At 35.1% G+C, this 18943-nt stretch overlaps 2 protein-coding genes and 1 long non-coding RNA gene across 3 annotated transcripts; 1 reads left to right on the plus strand and 2 right to left on the minus strand.

The window, feature by feature from the left end:
* The first annotated feature begins 515 nt into the window (after positions 1–515).
* LOC110867482 lies at positions 516–6278 on the plus strand. The gene is made up of 22 exons (XM_035975091.1): positions 516–525; positions 618–695; positions 775–831; positions 1058–1135; positions 1215–1271; positions 1499–1546; positions 1654–1701; positions 1784–1840; positions 1930–1971; positions 2056–2112; positions 2189–2964; positions 3066–3275; positions 3364–3622; positions 3724–3771; positions 3999–4133; positions 4278–4364; positions 4473–4556; positions 4648–4831; positions 4969–5031; positions 5128–5308; positions 5475–5741; positions 5827–6278. The coding sequence occupies exons 1-22, from the start codon at positions 516–518 to the stop codon at positions 6136–6138; spliced, it is 3138 nt and encodes a 1045-aa protein (XP_035830984.1). The 3' UTR covers positions 6139–6278.
* Positions 6279–8691: 2413 nt separating this feature from the next.
* On the minus strand, positions 8692–9295 carry LOC110867481. The gene is made up of 2 exons (XR_002551631.1): positions 9109–9295; positions 8692–9030 (listed from the first exon to the last, which is right to left on the minus strand). It is a non-coding gene; the product is annotated as an uncharacterized LOC110867481 (long non-coding RNA).
* A 1504-nt stretch (positions 9296–10799) lies between these two features.
* LOC110867199 (protein FAR1-RELATED SEQUENCE 5-like) lies at positions 10800–15048 on the minus strand. Its single transcript, XM_022116329.2, has 6 exons — positions 14484–15048; positions 14237–14314; positions 12824–13625; positions 12487–12745; positions 11834–12403; positions 10800–11729 (listed from the first exon to the last, which is right to left on the minus strand). The coding sequence occupies exons 1-6, from the start codon at positions 14680–14682 to the stop codon at positions 11067–11069; spliced, it is 2571 nt and encodes an 856-aa protein (XP_021972021.2). The 5' UTR covers positions 14683–15048; the 3' UTR covers positions 10800–11066.
* Positions 15049–18943: the final 3895 nt, after the last annotated feature.

Consider the following 18943-nt stretch of genomic DNA (forward strand, 5'->3'; position numbering starts at 1 on the left):
CCTTTGTTTATGTAGAATCCGGAATTTTATATATACAGGTTTGGGTGTGTTTCATAGATTTGTTGTTTCTGGTTTTTTTTAAAGGCTTATGATTTGTTGTTAATGTTGTTTCTTTAATTTTTATAAGGGTTAGAGTTTGTGTGTGGTTCTAAAGGAATTGACTTTTGGGGGTTTAGGTTTGAAAGTATTGAACATCACATTTTTTTTTGTAGTATATATTTCTTGCTTCTATTTGATTGAGAAAATAAATTACACTAATAATCTGTAATTAGAAAAAAACGGCTATTCGCGGTTTATCAATACATAATCAGAAACCATAAGTAAAAAAAATCAAGAATTATGAGGATAATAAAAAATAAAGGCCATAAATATTGTCCGAATAATGGTCGTCTGATGTGTAAACTGATGCTTTGATGGCATACGTGACATTTTGCTCTGATGTGTAAACTGATGCTTTGTTGGCATACGTGACATTTTGCAGTCATCCGCATTTACGACTAAAAATCCAAGCAAAAATGAGCCCAGGTGTTTAAAATTACAAAACCTTTCATATTTTTTGCTTACGCATTAAATTGGAAATTAGTTTATTAATGTTGTTTACAATTAACAAAATGCAGTTAAAAAGACTCGCCGTACACCGGTTGTCGATAAGCAAGCGCATCAGGATAAGAAGTTGCCAAAAAGAAAGCTAATAAGTACGTACAAGCATTTTTTTTTCACTAGCCTTACATTTATGTTTTGGAAAAAAATAATAAAACAAACCTGTTGTCTCAGTTACAACAGACAGTGACTTGGACACACCCGGGAAAAACATGGATAATATACAAAAAGGTATGTTTTTTCTTACGTACATAAGTTTCATTGTTACATTTATTTAAAATCTAATATTTATGTACTTGCACATTGAAAAAAACGTTCTGAGTTGGCAACAATTCGAGTGGGCACACGCGCAAAAAACATGGAGAATATACAAAAACTGTTTTAGATGTGATCTTTATGAATCTAAATAATGTATATGTTTCGATACCTTAATGCTAATTATTATAACAAAATGCAGCTAAAAAGACTCGCAGTACGCCGGTTGTCGATAACCAAGCGCATCAGGATAAGAAGTTGCAAAAAAGAAAGCTAATAAGTATGTACAAGCATTTTTTTTTCACTAATCTTACATTTATGTTCTGGAAAAAAATAATAAAACAAACTTGTTGTCTCAGTTACAACAGACAGTGACTTGGACACACCCGGGAAAAACATGGATAATGTACAAAAAGGTATGTTTTTTCTTACGTATAAAAGTTTCTTTGTTACAATTTTTTAAAATCTAATATGTATGTACTTGCACATTGAAAAAAACATTCTGCGTTGGCAACGATTCGAGTGGGCACACGCGGAAAAAACATGGAGAATATACAAAAACTGTTTTAGTTGTGATCTTTATGAATATAAATAATATATATGTTTCGATACCTTAATGCTAATTATTAAGCGTTCTAAATAGTGACACCGGATGCTAACACGGGCGGGCCAGCAACGCGAACAAGAGGAGGTAAAAAAGGTTTTAAAATTAGTCTTTTATCTTTATATTGTTAAGACATATATTTTGTAAAGTGTTGTTAATAGATTCGGATTTATATAAAACTCGTACAAATGTAGGTAAGCAAGCACATCGCGAAAAGAAGTTGCATAAAAGAAAGCTAAAAAGTACGTACAAGCGTTTTTTTTTTCTTTTGTTTGTTTTAGAATTATGTTTTATATAAATAATAAAACAAAGTTGGTGTATCAGTTTCACCAGACAGTGATTTGGACACACCCAGGGAAAACATGACGAAAATGAAAAAGGGTATGTTTTTTATTGCTATATACATTTCTTCGTTACATTTTTTATATATCTAATATTTATGTACATTAAATTTGTAAAAAACGTTCCAGTTGATGTCGATGCGGGCGGGCCAGCAACACGTACTAGAGCAGGTACATAACTGTATTAGATGTCATCTTTAAGAATCTAAATAAATATAAGTCTCAATACTTTCTTAATAAAACCTAAATTTACAGGTCAACAATCACGGGCGGATAGCAAAACAAAGAAAATCGTGAAAAGGAAATTAATAGGTATGTACACACAACTTGTTTCCTTCCTTTATAAGAATATGTAAATCATATCTGACAGTTCGTGTCTTAGTTTCAGTCGACAGCGACTCAGAGATGGCTGGAGAATTCACCTTGTGTCACAAAGGCGATGCGGTCGAGCCACAGAACCATGCAACTGTGGTGAGGGAAACAAAAAAAGAAAAACAAGAACGGGTGCAAAGGCGAAGTGGGAAACCACCAAAAAGCAATAAGTGGCCAAAAATAAAAACACGTTCAGCGCCTATGCAATTGTACAAATGCATCAAAGCTCTAACCAGTAATCAACAAGAGGATGTGAAGAGGATGGGGTTTGGTAAGATGCTATCTTTCAACATCAGTAGCATACCTGCAAGGCTTGCACACTATGTTGTGGATCACTTCAACACAGAAGAAATGGCTATCGAGATGTCCTGTGGGTCAATAAGTGTTGATGTTGAGTCTGTGCATGACATTTTTGGAATTCCTAACAAAGGCATAAACATGCAAAATGTAAAACAATCTGAGAAGCTTGATGGTGCTGTTATGGCATGGCGAAAAAGATACCGTTCACGATTTGTGGCGTCGACAAAACTGGCACAATCTATAGTCACAAGTGATGAAGACAATAGTTTCAATTTCCGTCTAGACTTCCTGATGTTATTCTTAACCGTCATGGTTGAGTGTAATAGAAATGGGCGAATGAAGGAGTGGATTTTGAAAAGTTTAACAAGAAATACGGATTTCAGTAAAATTAATTGGTGTGCCTACGTCATTCAGCAAATTAAATCTTGTAAAGACGGATGGAAGAGGTGTGATCCTGATTCTCCATTTTCAGGTCCACTCACGCTTTTGGCTGTAAGTGTTTTTCAGTAAAAAAACTTACTAAAAAATATAGCTATACAAACATTTGTTTAGTTATCTTACCACTTTCAATTCTTTTTTTTTTCATTACACAGCTGTTGTACGTTGACCGAGTTAAATGCACCGGACTTGAAGTGGACCGGTCAATCAACCCAATCGTATTGTGGAATAAAAACGAATTGAAAAAGAGAGAAAGATTAGAGATTAAAGCAGGTGGTTTTGGAAGAGGCAGCTTGCATGAAGTTGCTGTGGTTAAACGGGATTTTAGGAAAACTGAGTTACGAGTTAATGATGAAGTTCTTAATGTAAGATTACTAATCATAACCAGTTTAAAAATAATTATCTTCTTTCAACATCACTTACAAAAAATGTTTTTGAAAACTTTCTTTGTAGAATGAGATTGAATCTATTAGAAAGCATTTGGATGTCATGGAAGCCAAAAAGCTAACGGTACAAAAAAAGTTGGAGGTTGTGTTTAATGCTCATCCACGCAATGTGCAAGTTCAGAATTTGATACAACGGTATGAGAAGATTGTTCACTCCAGGAAAACAAGGGGGTGGCTTGTGCCTGATACCCCACAAAAAAAAATTGCCGGGGTCCTCATGTCTCTCAAGAAGACAGTGCAAACCCCTGAAAATGATTACACGGAAGGTAATATGAATGACGGGTAAATCACTACCTTAAATATGTATTAACGTTTACTACAAATGGTAACTAATTAGTTTTTTTTTTTTTTTTGGGTCTAAAAGCAGAAGATCAAGATAATGCCCCAACTGCAGCTGAGGTGGCAAACGTTGATGGTATGAACTTTTTTGCATACCTACTTAAATTCAATTAAATTAATCTTACAAACATAACACAACCATTAAAAAACCCTACATATATGTAGCATGATTTAATTAAAATGTAGCATGATTTAATTAAAAATAACGTAAAAAATTAAGGGCAAAAAGTAATCAGCCAAAAGTAAAGTTAAACGCCTTATGTAACTCCTATAAATGCAAACTAAAATGTAAAATATATGTAGATGAGGGTGAGGGTGACAAAACACAAGAGAAGATACCAGATTCGCCAGCTACTACACAAAAAAATGTCACATGTGTGGTGACACGCGACGAAGAAAGTCAGGCAAAAGATCAAGAGAAGAAAGCTACACCGAGAAGTAAGTTCTACATGTTTTTTTGTTTTCATTCACCCATTTATATAAAACCTCACGTATAACCTGTTACATGTGTACAAAAATTAAGGTGAACCGATAATACAGAAAAACTAACACATACATCTATGTGTACATGTAAATGAATAGAATTGGACACCAGCAACGAAACACAAAACATGGAAGAATTGCTTGATGGCCCTACCTTTGACCTACTTACACAAGGAACCGACCTAGGTAACACATGGTTCCAAAATTAAAAAAAAAATTAAAAATACCGTAACATGTGTTATTCATGTACACAACATATAATCATATATATAATAACCAAAAAAAATTGTGCAGGTGCTGATGTCGAAGAAACAACGGATGCCATGAATCAAGAAGATAAAAAATCGAAAGAAGAAGAGACCAAGAATAAAATCAATGGTAAGTTCTACATGTTTTTTACTTCATTACTATATTATAATAAAACTTATGATTTTTTTATTAATACTAACAAACAAAAAAAAATAAGCAGGCAAGGGTGAGGCTGAAAATGATATCATAAATAACCCTTGGGTAAAGGAACTTGAATCAAAACGAAGAAAACCAGTTGGGAGGTTCGCCGGGTCATGCGATGACGATGATGACGGAATCGAAATTGATATTACGTCAGATGAACAGCATATTTGGGATTTTCTGTTTGATATCAAATACTCAATGTAAGATTCCGTTTAAATTATAAAATACTAGTTGTTACGTTAACCAAGGCTTTGCTCTAGGTAGATTACGGAATTTTTTGGTCCAAAATAGAATGTTTTTTTACAAGTACACTATTTTCTTTTAAAATGTATAACAGGCCACGGAAATTGGTCATCTCTTTGTCTAGCGGGGTAACAAGAAAATTTGGTGAATCTGCTGAGTAAGTTCAGTTATATAAAATATAAGTAAAAACATAGTATGCGTATATTTTTTATGTCTAGAATTTAATTTATAAATTTAACATTATCTTGCGTAGAGATATTATATTCAATAGTATTTACGGCACCGAAATCACAAAGACGCTAATGCGCACATTGAGGGAGGAAGTGAAGGTGTTCCCTGACGTGGTTGATGCTTGGGTAGATTTAATGAATTTTGAAGAATCAGAAAGAACCAACGGCGACTTGACGCGTATTTATTTTCGAACAACTGTGATAGTGAGTATTCATCGTATATTATTTTGATCTTTGTCTATGATTCTGAATATATTAAGTCTTTTTGCTCTTGAACCAGCTTGCCTATTTAAAAAGAATTTTTTAAATTATTGGAAATCGGGTCTTGCACCAACTTATTGACACATCTTATTTAAAAAAAAAATTACAGGACAGCTGGTTATTGACAGATTCTGCTTGTGATGATGATGAACGTATGAAAACGTTCATCGAAAGGGTGACGGATGCGGGCGCATATGAGTTCATTGGTTTGAAAATGGTTTTCTTTCCAATCCTTGAGAATGATCAATATTACTTGATGGTCTTCGATCTGAAAAAAGGCGCAATAACAGTGATAGACCACAGGCCTGATCGCACACCCTTAGTTGGCATTAGGGATCATCAAGACTACTACATTAAAGACACACCGTACAAAGTGGTTAGTCGTTCTCTGTTCTTGTAAACTTTATGATGAGGAGCAAATTAACTCATACCAAAACTGATTAGTATATTGTTTTTAACAGAAGCATATGATGGACGTTTATTTGGAGCTTTGCGAACATCCAGCAAAAGATGAAATCTCAGCGGCCAAGATTGAAAGGTGTAATATCAAATGGGCGACCCCTGCGCATCCAATGGATAGTGCGGTATTCCTTATGCAGCACATGCAGAAATTTAACGGCATCAATGAACCTTTTGAATGTGGTTTTAGCAGCCACTGGAAGATAAAGCAAAAACAGATTCTTGCCCTCCGAAAAAAATTCGCTACACGCATGCTAGTCTCTAATGTGAATTTGATGAACGCAAAGGTTCGCGAGGCTGCATTAATAGTGTAAGCTTCTTCTAGTGTTGTGTTTTTTGTGGACAACTAAAACAATATAACTCGTACTTTGCCAGTTGCCTATGTATGTATTTAACTATTAGACTATGTCGTTGCTTTTGAAACAAATGTTTTTATATGTATGTTTAATGTTAACCTTTGGCGACCCATAAGCACACTAATGGAAAAGCTTGACTAAGATATATTAATTTGAAAAGCATACAAAAAAAGATGTAGTAACAAAAGGGTTAGAAATGCAATATTTTCATGTGATAACTTTTTTATCACTTTGACAAATCTAAAAAAGAAATATTATGACTAATATGTCTGTTATTTGTGGTTAAATTTGTCATTACAAACTAATCTGTTAGAAAAAAACAAGCTAATTTCTTAAACAGTGGTAATTATCATTACAAGCTAATTTGATACAAAAATAAAAACAATAGAAAAAAAAGACATGTTTCGTTACAAAAAAACAGTACAAAATAAAAAATGTAACATAATATAAGGCAGACAAAGCATATACTACTCCTATTTAAAATGTTTTATGGGGCATTTTATATAAAGAAAAAAAAAGAAAAGTCTTACAAATTAATGGTGCCAACTTTTAAGTGTCTAGTCTAATCTGCACCAAAAACAAACACGCAAACCAACACCATGCCCAATAAAATATATCATAGTACTAAATTATAATAATATATATTAACAATGGCCCCTATTAACAATAACAAGTACAAAAAAATAATAATATATATGAACAATAACAAGTACAAAAGGTGATATAAAATAACCATTATAGGGAAATTAAATTGGACAAAAAGCAATTATAAAGTACACAGTCAAATGATGTTTACACGAACCAAAGCAAAAAGCATAAAAAAATTGAAAAAGAAAATGTCAACTTCTATCTCTATCTTATGCACATGCATCAATATTTCTCTTCTGATGGGCAGCCCTCTTGTGATTTGATATCCCAAGCATTAAATGAATCCCAATATACTCCTTGTGGTGTAATAACAAACCCTGTAATAACAATAAAATAAAATATATATACACCTATAAACGTTGGGTGAACAAAAGGAAGGAAGAATCAAAAGTACAAAACTTTAAAGAAAGTTGTTACATCAAATTGTAAAAAGCTACTGACTGAAAGGCTTAGATAATTAATTATATCTATGTGTAGCCTTATATATGTTTCAACCTAAGACCATAACCCTTATGTTACATTTCTCAATTAATTGCTTTAACACACAAACAAAGAGCAAAAAAATACTTAACTTCTATATTGGTTAGGGTATTACATTTAAGGCAACATTTAATGTTGATTTAAACTGATGTAAAGAATCTAATTAATTTATCCACCTAACATCATTTGCTTCTTTATAAATTAGGGTGAAATGAAAACATTTGTTTCATCACTTTTTCCCCATAAAAAAAGAAGTGAAAAAAAAAAACATATTATGTCTAGTCCAGCATCACCATCCGACTCGAAACGGGTTACCAAACGATTACGGAGAACTCTTTCATTTGAACTCCAAGCTCCAAAATCAGATGCCAACCCAGAGTGTTCTCAAATCACAAACACCCCTTCTCTTCCGACAACGCTGCAAGCTGTTGAAGAAAATCTTGGTATCGATGCTAAGCTTATAAGTGACCTCCTTACTAACACTAAACCTGAAGGAACAACACATGATGAGATGTGCTTAGATGATGCACTTTTTGATATTGACTGGGGGTCTTTTTACTTCACTAAACAAGTTACCCCCGTCAAAAGCTCTCCAACTGTGATGCTCGCTGACGAAGCTAAACCAGTCAATACCACACAAGAGAACACCCCGGCAGTTGATCCAAAGCCTACCAATGATCCAGAAGATGATCCTATAAATGATGATAACTCGTGCTACTCACCAAACACTCTTATCTCGTGGGCCCATCACAACCCGTGGGAGAGTGAGCTTAGCCCAGAACCATTCAGCGCTGAAATTCAATATGGCACTCCAGGATCGTTTCTTGACTAAAAAGTGATGTTTACATCAATTTGCTATTATCGGTGTGAAAAAAAAAAGTGCCCCAATTTTCCCTCTCTCATGCAATATAGGGCTACTTTACTTATCCTACGTTGTTTACTTTAGTTATCCTATGTTGTTTACCATATCTAGTATTGAAGTTATTATGAACTCAACTATTTAGGTAAATCTATGTTGTTCCATTGTATCTTATTCAAAAATTCGTGTCATTATTATATGATTTAAAAAAAAAAATTGATATATTAAAAAAGGGCATACATAGGTTACACACTTTAGGGAAAAAAAATAAATAAAAAAAAAAAGAGTCACGTGAACAAAAAGCGAAAGCAAATGATCAAACACACCTAGAACAAAAATGTACAAAAAAACTCACTGAAAAAAAAATGTATCTCGGATTCACCAAAAATGTACAAAAATCATAGTCAAAAAAAATTGTAACATGGTAAAGCCAAAAACCAAAAAAAAAACTCATATAAAATTCTCAGATTGAAAACATCAAAAGTCTACATAAAAATCTTAAGGGGAAAAAATGTAACATGGTAAAAACAAAACCCAAAACCCCATAACATAGAAAAAACTCACATTCAACCAAACATCAACAAGTACATACTAGGGAAATGTCATTAAACATACTAATAAGCATGATCCAACTAAGTACTAACTATTTCTTAATGATAACAAACAACCCTAACAAGTAAGCTGCCAAACACTAACGCTAATATCAGTAACCATATGACCCTCTTCTTCTTCCGAATTTCTTGTTCGCGGGTAAACAGTTCAGCTTGCAGGTTGTTGATGTTCCTCAAAAGACCGGGTATGATCCTAGATGACCGTAAGCACATCGGTGGGTCGACCCAACCAATGAAAGGGCAGTTGCTAGGCTACATTAAAAAAAAATAGGCAAAAAACACGATTAGAACACGCATTTGCTTATTAAAACCAGGGTTCGAATTTTTTACCTTAAATGGACATGAAAAGAACCTTCTTCCTGGGTTATCGTCGGTCCATGATGTCCGGATAACAGCAATCCTCCCACATGAACACCTCTTCATCTTTTTTGAGAGATGGATGAATTGTATACGAAAAAGAGAAATGAGAAAATCATATATTTGGAATCATATATTTAAATATAGTTTGGGTTGTTGGAGATGGAGATAGTTGGAAGCCTTTAGTTGAAATGATGGATCTAATATAAATATATGAACCAACCATTTGTGGGTCCCATTGTACATATATCCTTTTGTCATTACCCACGTCCATATGCCTACCCCCACCCTAGGAAAAAGTTTACCACATATCTACTTGAAATAATAATACATGCCAACAAAGAAAGTAACAACACACAAACTAGATAGTTTTTTTTTTTTTTTTCCATTAGATATTACACCACCAAAAATTACAAAACCATTAGACACATAAATTAGTCCTTAGATAATGTTGATAACCTGATACTACACCTAAATTCTAATTAACCTAATAACATACATACATCTTAAAAAACAAACATAATTAATAAAACAGACAAACAACTGGTCCTCCATTTCTACTTGAGCTTGTTCACGTGAACCATTTTTTGCACTTGCATGTGTTTGTTGACACAGGGGAAACTGATATGTTTATTGGGAAATATGAATCCCACTCTATTTCACTCATCCACGAGACATCATTTACCCAATCGCTAGTTGTGGGATCTTCAACTACTCTTGGCTCCATCTTGACTGTAGCGTTAACAGTAGGCTCGTTTTTCGGTATTGCTCGCGGCGTAGGCTTCAGAGCAGGTTCAACCTTGGGGGTCGAAAAACTACTTCTCTTCCCGCGGGGGTGCCCATCACTGGTAAAAATCTTCCTAAGCGTACGTATGGGCATAGCGGGTAGATGGGTTGTTTCAGGGATATTGACACCGCCGACTGGAGTCGATGCATACTTTCGAAGTCTCTTGCCAACATTAATGAACTCATTTTTTTCAGGCTTGATATCAATTGCCTCAACATCCGGAAGTTTAGAAAACAAGCATGGCCTCTTGTGCATTGTTATGCTTGTGTGTGTGATAGGTAGGTAACAATGCTTTGGGGATATACACATTGGGGGATGCTGAAACTTATTTATAATGAAAAAAATAAAACTTTGGGGGAGGATGGTGGTGATTAGATATGAAAGTAAATGACAAATTAAATGCATCGCTAGGTAGAAAAAGGAAAAAGTAACAAACAGAAAAAAAAAACAAACTACTATATATGTGCTTAGAATTTTTTTTTACTGGCTTTTGTAACGAAAAAAAGGTCATTTTCTAACTATTTCTCTTATTATATGCAACAGTATAACAAAAAAAAACCAAAAAATCCATACGATTGAAAAAAATTCAGAATCAAAACACAGCAACAAAACTACAAAAAAAACTCATGGTAAAAAAAATGTAACATAGTAAAAAAAAACAAAAAAAAATCCATAGCATAAAAAAGGTATCAGCTTCAACAAAACATCAACAAAGTACATACTAAGGAAAATATCATAGCTTCAACGAAACATCAACAAGTGCATACTAAGGAAAATATCATTAGCATACTAACAAGGATAATCCAACTAAGTACCACCCATTTCTTAATCTCAACAAACAATGCAACGTTTACTTCTAACACAAAACATTAGGGATATCATTTCATAAATGCAACTGATCAGTTAAACCATAGTCATTAAACTTAAAAACATACGACATACCAAAGCAAAATACATCCTAACATGCAAACATATGCATGTGCATCGATTTTCAGGTAATCTACACATGCAAACATGTGCATGTCCAAAAGGGATGATCAAAGTTTACTTGCGCCTCCACTAAAATGGAGACCAAAAAGCTGGCGTCATCAACCAAAAGTTTTCAAAATACGCACATCACACACATCAACATAAAAATACCAAATCAAGTGGACTCCTGACTCGCAGAGCTTGAGTCCTCGTCCTCGTTACCCGATTTGTTCTTGTTCCTCTTTTTCTTGCAATTTCTTGAATCATGCCCAGTCACATACTTCATACAGGTTCGGCAAAGCCGGGGAGTTTTGGGAGGTTTGACAGCAGAGTTGCTCGAACCATCCTGAGGGGCTCTAGACAATCGTCGGCGTTTGCCGCGTCCTTTGTTCCTGATCCCGTCTGGATTGTCAAGAGTTACGTCCCCTTCTAAGGAAACACCAAGCAATTCTTCAACAGCAGCATAGTTATCATTGTTCGCTTCATCGTCAACTGGTCCTCCATTTAGTAACTTGCATTTCAGTTCCTTTATCTGCTCAGCGAAAGAGGAAAGTCCTCCAACATCGCTTCTTAATGCGTCCACACATTCAGTTACGATCTCCAGAATCTGACTTCTCGCAGCAGCTTGTGGACGAGTATCAACACCATATCGACTTTCAATAGAAAATAAACTTTTAGGAAGCACGTCCCTAGACCAACGCTTAACAACATACTGGGCCGGGATTCTTTCAATATTGTTTACCCGGTAAACACAAAAGATGTGCCTACACAGATATCCAATACGGATGAAGTTGTTGCATGAACAGGATACCGACTGGTTACTCAACTCAAGTATAACCTGTAAAAACCCCAAAACACATAATTAAGCTTCTATGGAAAAAAGGCATAATGAATAGCTTAAAAACAAAAAAAAATGCAACTATAACGATACAACAAAGTTACCGTGAATGTGTTGGTTGCATTGTTACGTTTGTCCAATTGATTCACATAGTAAACACAACCATCATCGCAATCCTCCGTGTTTACAATGTAACAAAACAGCTTCCCCTTGTATATCTCTTTTCTTACTTCTGTAGAAATTGCATGTGTATACAACTCAAAAGCATGCTTCTCAATAACTAAGTCAGTACTGTCCATGAATACACTAGACGAAGTTTTAAACTCTGCGACGCGTTGCCTGTAACGCTGATTGTCTATCCTAGTTTCGTAACATAGCATGAACTGAACTAGTGTGTTAGCGCTAGAAGAGTTGACCTTGAAGCTTGAGTTAGAGCTTTCACATCTTGATGTAGTCTTCATCAGACAACACATTGGAATGTCGCGGAAGTAGGCAGGTACCCATTGGTCCCTAATTGAGTACATGTCATTCAACCAGTCGTGATCTTGTAACCCATATTCCGCCATCAAAAGTTGCCAACGCGTCTCAAATGTAGATGGCTTCATGTGAATACTCCACACCAAACGATGCATCAATGCTCTTAGCTCAGAGTTTTGTAACAGGTCTCCAGCAATCTATACAAATGAAACACACAAAAACTGTTAACATAAATGAAACAAAAAAAAAATATCAAAATAGATTCATAAATTAATAAAACCTTGGTGGGAAGTTTCTTCATAATATGCCACATGCAAAGGCGGTGCCGAGAGTCTGTGAAAACCTCTGAAATGGCAGCCTTCATTGAAGGATCCTGGTCCGTCAGGACTAGCTTTGGTTGCTTCTTGTGTGCCTTCAGAAATGATTCAAGTAACCACTTGTAAGACTCAGTGGTTTCGTTGAATAACAAGCCAGCACCGAATGTCACACATTGTTTATGATTATCAACGCCTGTGAAAGGAACAAAAATCATGTTGTACCTGTGCGACAAAGAAAAAAAAACAAAAGTTAAATAATATGTTAAAGGGAAAAAAAAGTGCAACTATCAAAAACCTTACTTGTTAGTGTGATAAGTCGCATCAAAAGCTAACACATCCCCAAACACCTCGTAGTTTATCTTGGAAATTTCGTCTGCCCAAAAAATCGATCTCAATTGCCCTTTCTCAACAACAAACTCATAGTAAAAGTCTGGTAAGCTCTCGGATCTTTCTTTGAGACGATCTATAACAAGTTGCGCATCACGATCGCCAATGTAAAGCCTAACCGACTGGCTCCAGTTCTTAAAATCAGTTGGCGTGCCACGTACATTGTGATGTCCACCCATCAGGGACACTAAAACTCTGTGAGAAACAATCGGACCAATTCTGTTCAAACTCATGTTATGGATAAACTGTTTGGATGCAAACGGTAGTTTCCTTGAAGTCCTACTTAGGTCACGATTGAAACGCTCAACAAACGGATGATTATGGTCCTCATTGAACCTTACGACTGTGCACGTAGAGCTGCCCTCACAAAACTTAACCAGTATACTAGCCTTGCAATCTGTCACTGTGAAATTACTTTGCCTAATAGTCAAGCTTGAATGCTCCAAAGTATCAGTTTTACGCTTAATCTGTGGTTTTGAATATTTAGTACACCTTATGTACTGGTGAGTGACAACCCCCTTCCATCTCTTGGTTTGCCCCTTACGAATAGAAAACCCAGAATACACAGCATAATCCTTGTACATACTGAACACATCCTTCCACGTTTCATAAACAGAACCAACAACAGGCTTTAAAACAATAGGAACATTAGGACACCACATTCTAGTCCCATTGGGGGTGTGGTGAACATAAAATTCCTCGTCCGCGTGAACACCTAGAAAAGGTGTATTGATTAAATAAATCATAACACGTATAGGTTAAAAAACAAAATTACTTGTAACATGAAAACATAACAAACTGATACTATAGTTTCCAAACATACAACATTAACACCTTTTCCAAAAAAAAATCAAATAAAACGTGGAAGTACATTTTATTGATGACGCCAAAAAGTGTAGATGCTATTGCATTTTTTTAATGGTGAACATATGTCATACTTTGTTAACGTATCCTTACTAAATTATTATTATGGTATGCGATAGTGACACCTTTTCAATACATACTATCATATATAACCTAACCATAGTACCAAGTTCAAATACCTTTGTTTCCCAAAAAATATAAAAACTTAATACAAGTCTAACGACATGTTTTCTAAAAGCTTGTTTCTTAAAAAAATGGTTACACTTGTTTTTTGCCTTGGAAAAAAGATACCACATTTTCAACCAAACTACCCCAAAAACATCATCTGTTTAATAATAATAATAATAATAATAATAATAATAATAATAATAATAATAATAATAATAATAATAATAATAATAATAATAATAATAAAAATAATAAACTACAAACAACAATTAAACTATAGATAAAACCAATGACCTGTTGATAACAACTGAGTAAAAGTACAATCTTGAACACCATCTTCATCATCTAGTCCATTTTGATTCAGAATTGAGGCTACACATAAGAAAAAAAAAATAAGCAACAAGAATCCAATGTACAACTAAACAAATAAATCCTTATTTTACACAACAGAAAAAATAAAGGAACCAACATGAATCGAAAGAATATCTACACAAGCATTTAAAGTTGTACATTAAATAAAACAGAAAAAAAAATCACTCACGTGTAATCTCTGAAGAAATAGGTTCAGGATCTGGAGAAACTCTACCCTCAACCAAAGCATCTTCATCTTCATTAAATGCAAAATGAAGTGAAAGATTATGTGGGACAACATTTAATGGTGAACCGGGATCATCATTGAGGTTGGCTACCTCCGTACCGCCGGCAACAGTTAGATGTTGTTGGTTGTTCAAATCAGCCATGTTAAATGCAAGGTCTCTTCAATGGTGAGTAAATGAAGAGAAGAACGGATTCTCTTTAACACATTCTTTAAGAAACTAATGTGAATAAATGAAGAGAAGAAACTGATGGAAGGATGGGATATTAAGAAAGCAGGGAAGAAGAAAGTTCTCCAAGTACAACAATTCATTAAATGCATGACAAGATGAAGCTTTGGAACAAGGAGAGAAGTCTGCCAATATGCAGACATCACCATCGCCATCTATGGGATGACAAAAGTGAAACAAGTAAAATTACCATCATGCCCCTCCTTCTTCAAATAACAAATTAAACGTGGATCAATCCTAGCCACATATTCGAGTTTTCAGGGTTTAGTCAACTGGATTGAGTTTTCTCATTATAATTAGCCTATATATATATATATATTTTACCAAATTACTCTTATACCACTAAACATCAATAAAGTTGTTATACAACTCTTAATCCGATCGAATTCCTATCCCTTTCTTTTCCGTGTTATCTTTATTTACCTTTGTTATTTATTGCATTGTTTTACTTTTTCTTATTTTTTTTTTATCTTGAATGCCGAGTTATGACAGTTTATTGCATTGTTTTACTTTTTCTTATCTTTTTTATCTTCAAAGCCGAGTTATGACAAAATAGCGACACATTTAGATATTATTTTGTCATGGTGTGCGATACGTTCTGAATTTCAACTGCGTCCCTCAGGGGCGGATCTTATGTATACCGAGCCGTAGCACGGGCTACGATTCAACTTTTTGTCGGTAGTGTAAATTTTTTTTCGGTTTTTATACCAATGATACCCCTGAACAACTACGATGGCACCCTTAAAAAAGGTCTTGTAAGCCTAACTCAATTGAAAATAATAAACCCAAATCCCAACTGCTCAATATGTTAACCCAAATCAATTGAAGATTGTAAATAATAAGCACAATTGCCCAATATGTTAGCCCAAAATAATAAAAGATTGTAAATATTTTTACGTGAAGTAAAAGACGACGATGTGATGGAACGATTTCAAGCCATGAAAAAAAGAAGAGAACAAATCTATTAGGTATTTGTTTTACTTTGCTTATTTATTGTCGTTTTTTTTAATATTGTACGATTGCACGGTGAATTTTTTTTTTGGATACCCCTGAGTTAATGTTCTAATTCCACCACTGGTACTACTCTAGTTAATATAATTACTGTGGTTAACATTTAAAATTTGAAAAATAGAACTTTACTTTGACAATTCGACGACAAGCACAAAAAGATATGCAAACCTCGTATGATCGGGAGCTTGGATTGCATGTATTGGCGTTGGGATAAATGCCCGACCACATGGCGAGGTCAACACACACGGGGTGACCAAAAAGGACCTACTGTTATTCTTTAGGTGGTTGCCTCACATGACCTTTGGGTTTGGTCGGCTTACTTTGGCGTGGTCGGGTCATGCAATGATATAAATGTTTTTGAACAATCTCCGTTGTTAGAAGACTGGATTTCTGGCAGAGCTCCAAAAGCGTCTTTTTACGCAAACGGAAACTACTACCCTCATGGATATTATTTGTGTGACGGAATTTATCCTAGGTATTCGATTGTCGTGAAGACGTTTAGTGATCCTATCGATGAAAAAAGAGCACACTTTAAAAAGGTTCAAGAGTCTTTACGAAAAGACATTGAGAGATGCTTTGGGGTTCTTAAACAACGATGGCAGTATTTGAGAAATCTTTGTCGTGCACGGACCAAGCAAAAAATGAGAGATGCTATGTACGCTTGTATAATCATGCACAATATGATTTTGGAAGACGAAGGAAAGGCGATATGCCAGAATTATGTACCGGAAGCCGTTCAGGAAGAGCATCCACAGGCGTCAATGGAAGAAAGAGTGAATAATGCACGAGAATTGCGTTACGAACCGTACCATTCCGCGTTAACGGTTGATTTGGTACAACACGCATGGTCGGTTCGGTATGTCCCACCTGAGGGTGAAGAAGAAACGGAGGATGAGAAAGACGAAGTTGGCGAGGATGAAGAAAGCGAAGACGAAAACTAATGTTTTTTTTTTAATTTAGTCGGTTTTTATTTTTTAGTTTCTAGTATTGTATTTTTTTTAACTTAGTGAAGTATTTTAAGTTTTTAATTAAAAAAATTAAAAAATAAAATAGAAATATTAGGTAATTAATGCTTTGGGAAATTAATATCAGGCATTTTTTCTGTCCTGCCAACCCTTTTCTCTCCTAAAAGGTTGACTTTTGGGTATATTTAACAACACCCTATTTTATTATGTATATTTTTTATTTGATTTGACTTATATTTTGCTAACTCTCATGAAAATTTATGTATTTGACATTGATATATGCATACACATATACACACATGTATACATACTTATTGTTACAATATGATTGAATAAATGTGACTAAATAAGACAGAAAACCTACTATAAATCTTTTAACCAACAATTCTCTAAGGTGCTAACGTGCTGTTTGTTTTTTCTGTAGGAAAAGGTCTGTAGTCTACGGACCACATCTGTAGGCATCTGCAGGAGAAGAGGTGGACCAAATATCTGCAGTCTGCAAGGAGAAGAGGGTTTGTTTTTTTTATATATAAAACCTCTTCTAAAGTTTAAAACACACACAACACACAGTCACACACACTAATCTCTCTCTACTCTCTCTCTACTCTCTTTCTCTACAATCTGCACCACCTCCACCTTCACACCACCGCCATCATCACCACCACCGCACCACCTCCGCCTTCATCATCACCACCACCGCACCACCTCCGCCTTCACACCACCGCCATCATCATCACCACCGTCACCACTACACCACAGCCACCACCGTCACCACTACACCACAGCCACCACCGTCACCACTACACCACAGATCGATGATGATGATGTAACAGATCGATGATGATGATGATGTAACAGATCGATGACGATTTGGGGGTTTTGTTTCTGATCGATTTGGGGGTTTTGTTTGCCATCGATGATGATGATGATGATGATGTAACAGATCGATGACGATTTGGGGGTTTTGTTTCTGATCGATTTGGGGGTTTTGTTTGCCATCGATGATGATGATAACAGATGATGACGATGATGGTGTCGGAGCAGGGGTGTCGGAGGTGGAGGTGGTGGCGGAGCAGGGGTGTCGGATGTGGAGGTGGTGGCGGAGGATGTGGTGGTGGAGGTGGTGGCAGGGATGTGGTGGTGGCAGGGATGTGGTGGTGGAGGTGGAGGTGGTGGAAGGAGAGGTCTGCCAAGAAGAGGTTCCAAGAAGACATGGAATCATGTCTGTGTGGTGAAGAGGTCTCGCAGACCTTTTTTAATGAAAGGTCTGCGAGAAAACAAACAAGCTGCGGACTCCAAACCTCTCCCCGCGTCTGCGCGAGACAGACATAAGTGACCAGAAATGCTTCTGACCAAAAAACAAACACCACCTAAATATTGAAAATTAGAGAATGTAGCTATCAAGATCCCCAAAAGTATCATACACTAAAAACAAACATAAGTAGCCCCACATTGCTGAAGTTGTCAATTTGTGTTTTAACGATCATTTGAATCCCACTTGTTACTCAAACACAAAAATAAACAATTATCTGAATTATTATTAGCCCATTTGGGGCACCAAGTTGCACCAAATTTAAGACTTTCGACCAAGAAATTTATTATCATAACTATCTTATCATGAAATTTCTTATCATTCATTTTCGTAATCTATGTTTTCTACGCTATAGGCGTAATATAGAACCCATCACAAATTTGTTTAAATAATAATTATTTATAGTACAAATTAAAACGAGTTAGGACAGATTTTTCTTAAACATTTTCCTGTACTTTTTTATATTTTTATAAAAACTATGATTAAAGAATACAGCAATAATCATACCCAGTAAATCCCACAATTAGCTAAACTAAACTATGATTAAAGAATGATTTATCATAAATAAACAACTTTTGCTTGTTGGAAACATCTGAATCCACTTTAAGTGGCGTCTAACCATTTAATATTTAACTAAGTTTCTCAAATTTATTAATATGACACATTATTATATAAACTATTATATTTAAAATATAATACAACTTCCACTTGTAGTCTTGTACCAATAAAACATGTGGGTCCGTTTGTGATGCCAAGTGGGTATGGATTAGTGATTAATGATTGTATCTAAATCATTCGAGTTTTAAACAAGTGGTTTCTTTACCTTAGGCTTAAACCGGTTTGGTTCAAATTGGTTTGGGTTAAGAACCCATTGTAGGGTTGAAAATCC

The sequence above is a fragment of the Helianthus annuus genome, chromosome 7, assembly GCF_002127325.2.
Source record: "Helianthus annuus cultivar XRQ/B chromosome 7, HanXRQr2.0-SUNRISE, whole genome shotgun sequence".
NCBI lineage: Eukaryota > Viridiplantae > Streptophyta > Magnoliopsida > Asterales > Asteraceae > Helianthus > Helianthus annuus.

Bases quoted from the DNA above. Each gene is read 5' to 3' on its own strand.
- LOC110867482 (XM_035975091.1), top strand. The intron at 1,272-1,498 runs GTATGTTTTTTC...CGTTCTAAATAG, and splicing joins CATGGATAATGTACAAAAAG to TGACACCGGATGCTAACACG. The intron at 1,841-1,929 runs GTATGTTTTTTA...AAAACGTTCCAG, and splicing joins CATGACGAAAATGAAAAAGG to TTGATGTCGATGCGGGCGGG.
- LOC110867199 (XM_022116329.2), bottom strand. From the start codon at position 14,682: ATGGCTGATTTGAACAACCAACAACATCTAACTGTTGCCGGCGGTACG. The intron at 13,626-14,236 runs GTCATTGGTTTT...CACCTTTTCTAG, and splicing joins TACTCAGTTGTTATCAACAG to GTGTTCACGCGGACGAGGAA. The intron at 12,746-12,823 runs GTAAGGTTTTTG...TTTGTCGCACAG, and splicing joins GCGACTTATCACACTAACAA to GTACAACATGATTTTTGTTC.